This window comes from Vespa velutina, chromosome 5, assembly GCF_912470025.1.
Source record: "Vespa velutina chromosome 5, iVesVel2.1, whole genome shotgun sequence".
In the NCBI taxonomy this organism is placed as follows: domain Eukaryota; kingdom Metazoa; phylum Arthropoda; class Insecta; order Hymenoptera; family Vespidae; genus Vespa; species Vespa velutina.
In genome coordinates, this window is record NC_062192.1 from 6,749,143 (window position 1) to 6,755,566 (window position 6,424).

At 28.2% G+C, this 6,424-nt stretch overlaps 1 protein-coding gene across 8 annotated transcripts in view; it reads right to left on the reverse strand.

The window, feature by feature from the left end:
- LOC124949267 overlaps positions 1-6,424 on the reverse strand; it is a 35,930-nt gene that overhangs the window by 2,421 nt on the left and 27,085 nt on the right. For 5 of the 8 annotated variants that reach the window (XM_047494060.1, XM_047494061.1, XM_047494059.1 and 2 more), the window contains 9 exons: positions 6,323-6,424; positions 6,016-6,254; positions 5,630-5,910; positions 5,356-5,512; positions 5,078-5,280; positions 4,848-4,996; positions 4,457-4,768; positions 3,968-4,377; positions 50-3,865 (listed from right to left, as the gene is read on the reverse strand). The exon at positions 6,323-6,424 is cut by the window's right edge and continues 285 nt beyond it. In XM_047494060.1, the coding sequence (XP_047350016.1) occupies positions 3,301-3,865; positions 3,968-4,377; positions 4,457-4,768; positions 4,848-4,996; positions 5,078-5,280; positions 5,356-5,512; positions 5,630-5,910; positions 6,016-6,254; positions 6,323-6,424 (2,418 nt within the window). In that variant the 3' untranslated portion in view covers positions 50-3,300. Of the gene's footprint in view, positions 1-49; positions 3,866-3,967; positions 4,378-4,456; positions 4,769-4,847; positions 4,997-5,077; positions 5,281-5,355; positions 5,513-5,629; positions 5,911-6,015; positions 6,255-6,322 lie in introns of those variants that run through there. The other 3 variants (XM_047494063.1, XM_047494065.1, XM_047494064.1) reach the window with 2 other exon arrangements.

Here is a 6,424-nt window from a genome sequence, read left to right on the forward strand (position 1 = left end):
TTTCTATAATTTTATTTATATAATATAAAGAACTAAAAATAAATATATATAAAATAATAAAGATTTATCAGATTAGGATACAACATTTTTTAAGATATAAGAAAATAATGCATATTTGTTTCACTTATTTGGAGTTTGATTAATTTGCTACAATCCACTACAATCTGCTGAGTACGTACAATCCATTTGAATCATCATTTTCTACAGCTTTCTTGCTTATATTATTTTCATTAATATGTTCATGGATTCTGCATTGCATTAGCACGACAGAATGGTAATGGTTGTTTTACTTTGCACTTACTTGCATACTAATGTCATAAGAAATGAAAAATAAAAATTGTGTATGCAAGTATCAAATAAATTTGATAATAAAATTTGTAAGCTGATTAACTTCTTACCAAAGGTAAGATGATATTGAAGAATAAATTTGTTGTCTTACATTTAGCACTAAAGTCATTTCTATTATATTTCTATTACCAGTTTGAAAACTTCTACAGAGTATACAATATTATGCACGCATCACAATTTGATATTTATGTATTTATACATGAAATTTATTCTATAATATCATTCAAGGAGTATTTGGACTTACGCAGTAAAATTCTATTCGTGCAAAGTGTTTGGACACATCTATATTAAATGCAATTTAATCAGAAAGACTATTCAATGTTAAATAAAAAATTATTGGCATTTTATCATATCATGTATATTGATATTAGTATCTGTATTCCATCGAGCTATTATTTTTAATATATTGTAAATAATTTTTTTTTATCTGATTTTAGTAAATCTTTTTTTGTACATAATACTTTCAAAATTATATTGATATCAAGCACATATCTGAATGAATGCATAATGACATTAAGCAACTGTACAGATATCAATATTTACGATACCGAATAAAATCTTAGTATCTAGTTTCGTTAAATTAATTTTCATATAAAATGTTATATATAAAAATAATGAAAGATGAAGATAAAATATATTCGGGCAATTTTTCAATCAATTTATTATTCTAAAGAAATTAGAATATATAATTTGCATAATTATATATTACGATAAAATAAATATTTTGAAATAAATTATGAAGAGATATCGAAATAAGAGTTTAAAAAAAAATATTCATCTCAGAAAAAAAGTATAATTATTTCGATTAAAACTAGCAACCGCAATCTCTTCGAGCATCATTTTGTATTTTATAGCACATTGATAATAAACATTGACATTACTAAAATCAACACGTGATAATAATTCATTAAATTTTTTTAGTTTTGGATGGATTATTAAGGAATACTTTTCGTGAATTATTTATTTCATATAAGTAGAATTTTCTTAATGAAAAATCTAAAACTATTTGTAGTTTTGTAACAAATAAGACTTCCAAAAAGGCAGTTATATGGTAATTATTAATGATTTCATATTTTTAATATTTATATTTAAAGATCTCTCATGATCTTACATTCAGAATAGGACAATCAAATTTTATATCTGAATTATATTAGCTAAACGTATTTTTCTTTTTTTTTTTTTTGTTTCTTTTTAATATCAAGAGTAAGTTGGATTAAACATGACAGAAAACTGAATTGATGAGAAATTATTTTAAGGCTCTGTTTGTATAATATAAGATAATTTTTTTTTTCATGTATTAATATTCAAAATTTGTCTATTCTTTTACAAATATTAATAATATATATATTGTTCAAAGAATTTCAAACTTGTATACACTTTATATTTTCAAATGGGCAGCATATTTATCTAGAAATTTTACATTCTGGTAATTATTTATTTCATGCTCACCTTTTTTCTTTTGTCCTTTATTTTATTTATTCTTTTTAACCAAGATTTATTTTATTTTTTGATCTACTTAAAAATACTGTGATTTCAATAGCTCGATAAACACAGCTTATGTTAACGTTACATATTAATAAAGTGAATATTTATTTTATTTGCCTGTTGATTTTGTAATAATTAGCAATATTTTTAATAGACTTTTTTTTTAATGTATTTTAAACGAAAATTCAATCAAAGAGAGGCACCAATAAAAAATTTTATCGATAAAATGACAATAGTTTGATATATTGTTGACATTTTAAAAAATTCCATTCATAAGTACATAGTGTATACAAATATATATATATATATTATATATATATATAGAATCATTACTCTTATATATTTTTTGAGAATAAGCAAGTTTAATGGAATGGCTTATAAAGTGAGATTATGTCAAAATCAATAGAACAACTACTAAAAGTAAGTATATTATGTTCATAAGAGCACACTTTCACATATTTAATAGAATTCATTCTAATATAGAGTAAATAACAAGAAAATACATATGGTGAACTATGTACGTTAACGAGTTCATTTATACAATTGTCTATCTATATACAATATGTAAATACGAGAGAGTTATTTTTTCTAAATATAATTTCAAGTTAAATTTTCATTGATAATTCAATTTAACATATTCGAACGGTGTGAACATTTTTTTTTTATTTTGTTCACTACTTGTGTTTGTTATTATTACAAATCTATAATGGCATCCCAGACTTTGCAATGAGGTTTAAATATCTACCACTCTGTTGACTATTAGAAATGTTTAACTTGAAGATAAGATAAAGATACACTATTATATAAAGATATTCTATAAAATCATTAAATATGCTATAATACATTTTTATATACGTTTAGAATGTATTATTAGGCATAGAGAATACATTATAGCATATAAGCTTTAATGTTATCAATTATTTTTCAACAATTACTTGTCGAAATAAATATACAGAAAAGTAAATTGTAATGAAGAAAAAAAATTGAAGATAATATGGTGCAGAAATATTATTATATTGTTGATTGGTGTTTATATTGTTTTATATAGGCTAACCATTGATAATTATATAATTTAAATATATCATTACCATCAAGTTGTCACTAACACTTTGCTTTTATTTGATTTTTATCATTTTATTAATCAATGCATTGAATTTTATTGAGAAGTTGTCATAATCGTGTATATTGTTCGTGCATACTCATAAATCATTTTTTAATATATATATATATATATATTATATTCGTAGTCAGAATAAGAATATGTAAAGAAAACTCATAATAAAATTGATTTCTAGACTTATGGTGGCAGATCAACAGTCATTCTAATTATTTTGCTTGTCATTGATATAATCTACAGAAATATTAGGCAAAATTGATAAATTTAAAATTCACATCTCCCTAGTTTTTCAAAGAATGAAAAGTTTTTAAGTCGCAAATACATTACCTGATACAATTAAGAGATGTACGTTACACAGTTGTTCCATATGTACTAAACATTACTCTGGTTGTGTCCGTATCCAAAGTAACATCTTCCGGGGAAGCTAAATCAACTTTAATGGATCCAGAATTATTTCTTCTTCTTGTCACACCGCCACCCCAATTTGAAAGAGTCCAATGATAATTTTCACCCTCCTTATCGTTATTTGCAGTCTCTTGAGTTTCATCATTGTCTTTATCCAAACCTGTCTCAATAGAGACAGAAGATTGTGATGCAACGGAATCAAAACTAGAATCTCCTCCACCTCTGTAACGGCTTACACATTCCGTAGCCATTTCACCCGGTGATTCTTCAATAGCTCGTAAAATATTTTGACAGAGCTCTGAATCTAATGGAATTGGATCCTCAGAATCACGATTATGAATGGTAATAGCTATATGTGCCGGATGTGGAATAGGAAGTGGAATTACTAATTTCTCAGCACTATATGGTCGAAGCTGACGTTTCCATGGTTGCCATCGTCCATCTACACTACCATTTGCTGAAACTGTACGCCTTCTTACTTTAGTAGATGTTAATAAACCGTTAGTGTCGCTAAAAAACAAAAAATGAAAATTTTTTTTATATATACTTTCTTCATTTCTCTTTCCATTATGTATTATATAGCTATCATTATAACATTTTAGTGTATCATACCATCGTTTATCAGATTTCTTGCTATTACTGGCTTGCTTAGCTCGTGGATTAAATGCTGAAACTTCCAGATACGGGCTATGTACTTGGATATTTCCACGTGGTGCATACACTGCACCCAATAAATCAGGCCCGTTAATACCACCTAACTCTGTACTATGAACCATATCTGTGTATCGTGACAAATCAACACCCGGATGTGGTTCTAATCTGAATTTTGTATCTGAATCATCGAGGGGTTGAAGAAAATCCAAACTAAATATATCGGCGTACATAAGCCCTGCTAAACCTGCCCAATCACCAACACCCAATCCTTTATTTTCCCAAAAGTCCTCTTCGTTTCCCGGTAGACGGGCAAAAACGTGTAATGGATAAAGTCTTTCTAACATCAGTGCACCTTGTTGTATAACTACCTATATTATCATTAATGGTCAAATCATCAGTCACAAGTGTTATAATAATATTTTATAATAATATCAAAATATAAGGCACCTTCAAATCAAATGTTGTAAGTTTTATCTTGCTTCTTACGGCCACACCGAGTCCAGTTTGTAAGTTTTTCCTTCGTCGTTCTAATTTTTCATGCAGAACAGCGATAAGATCTCTAGCTTCTTTCTCAAGCGACTTGTACGGATCTCTTATTTTTGCAAGACCAGCTGCAAAAGGGCCAAAGCAAGCTTCTACGAACTGGCTAAAATCTCTTTGCGGTTGAGTTATTAATCTCTCCGTTTCTTGTTGAAAAGCTAATAATTCATCCAGCTCTAATTTAGCTTCAAACGCGGCCAATGCTTGTTCAGGTCTTATCTGAGAAATATTTTTATTATAAAAATTATTTGAACGGTCCATTAATTTTCTTTTTAACTCTTTGATATTATTTTCTTACTTGATAATAATAATCCGATGCTAATCCCGGTCCTGCTATTCTTTTGACTACAAAACTGTCACTAGCAGGAATTCGTCCTCTATTTTTGATTACCAAATGAAACATGGCTGTATCCCATACTACTCTAATGCAATAACGTATTACAGCAACTATAAAAACACATTAAGTTAAAAATAAATATCGAAGCTTTCATTTAACATTTATTTCTTTGAAAAAAGTATATTTCTTACCAGTAAGTATCACAAAAGAAATAATAGGGCATACAAAGAGAGCTACAATTAAAGCTGCTATTGGTTGTAAACATCCTTGTATACCAATATTCCAAACCAATGCTTCCATTACAACTAAATAGCGATTGCGACTTGGTTCTGGACTATCTAAATCCATTATAAGTGCCATGAAAGCATGTAACGTTAAGGTAATTAAAGGCATCCTAAAAAAAAACAATTGTAACAATTTTTAAAATAATTGTACAATAAAAACAATTAAATGATGGGAATCAACTAACCACATAATTGCAGTGAGTGCAATAAGCAGAGATCCAAAACTTGCAAGTATACATACGACAGGAAAAACAAATAATATAACAAGCGTTCCTAAAAGGCCTTTGGCACCATAATTCCATAGCCTATTTAAATGTCTTGTCATTCCCTTGCCAATAAATCCTGTAACAATAAAAAAAGAAAAAAAAAAAAAAAAAAAAAAAAAAAAAAGAAGAAAATCGTTACAAAATAATTCTCAATAAATTATAAAAGATTAATATATACAATAAAAATATTTACCTGTATCAGGTTCTGTTTCAAAATGAGTTCGACTTTTACTGATATGCCTCCACAGTGCTACTAATCGAGAGCAGAGAGTAGGCATTTGTGAAGATTTTCGTGGAAATAATGTTCCATTAACTTGGCTTAATTCTAAATCAGGAGTAAAAGGTTGCACAAGTAACAAAGCACGGATAGATACTGGACTGTACCATGGAACTGCTACTCCCAAGAGAAACATCGCATTCCAAGTCCAACACCATGTTCTTGCTATGTAATTTATCCAACGCCACATTGGCCACCTTCGTGTAAGGTAATAATGTGGATTAATGAAGTCTAATGCATATTTTATAATTCTTAACTTTACGAACATGTCACGTTTCTTTCTTTTTTTTTTCGAGACTTACCTAGTTGTCGTTGTACGTACAATTTCTCTTTCAACTAAGAAAACAGGTTGACTTGGATCTGCGCGTGGTGTTGTAATGGATGTTGGTGTATTGCTTAATACTGTTGGAATGATTTCAGATTGACCTTGAAAATTTCGTCTTATTATCCAATTTTTTGGAAGCCATATTTGTGTCGGCCATTGGAAGCTCCTTGTCGGTGTCTTAACTTTGCGTAATTCTTTTAGTAAAACTGGTTCTCTCTAAAACCAATTGTAAAATTATTATATTGAAATTGTATAAAAAAAAAAAAAAAATTAAGTTTTGGTACCTCTTTCATAAAAACTAAATCACGATTGAGAAAGTAACAAGTTTGTTGTAAATTTTGATGACTGCATAATGTAAGACCTTCTTCGTGCGCACACCATTCGCA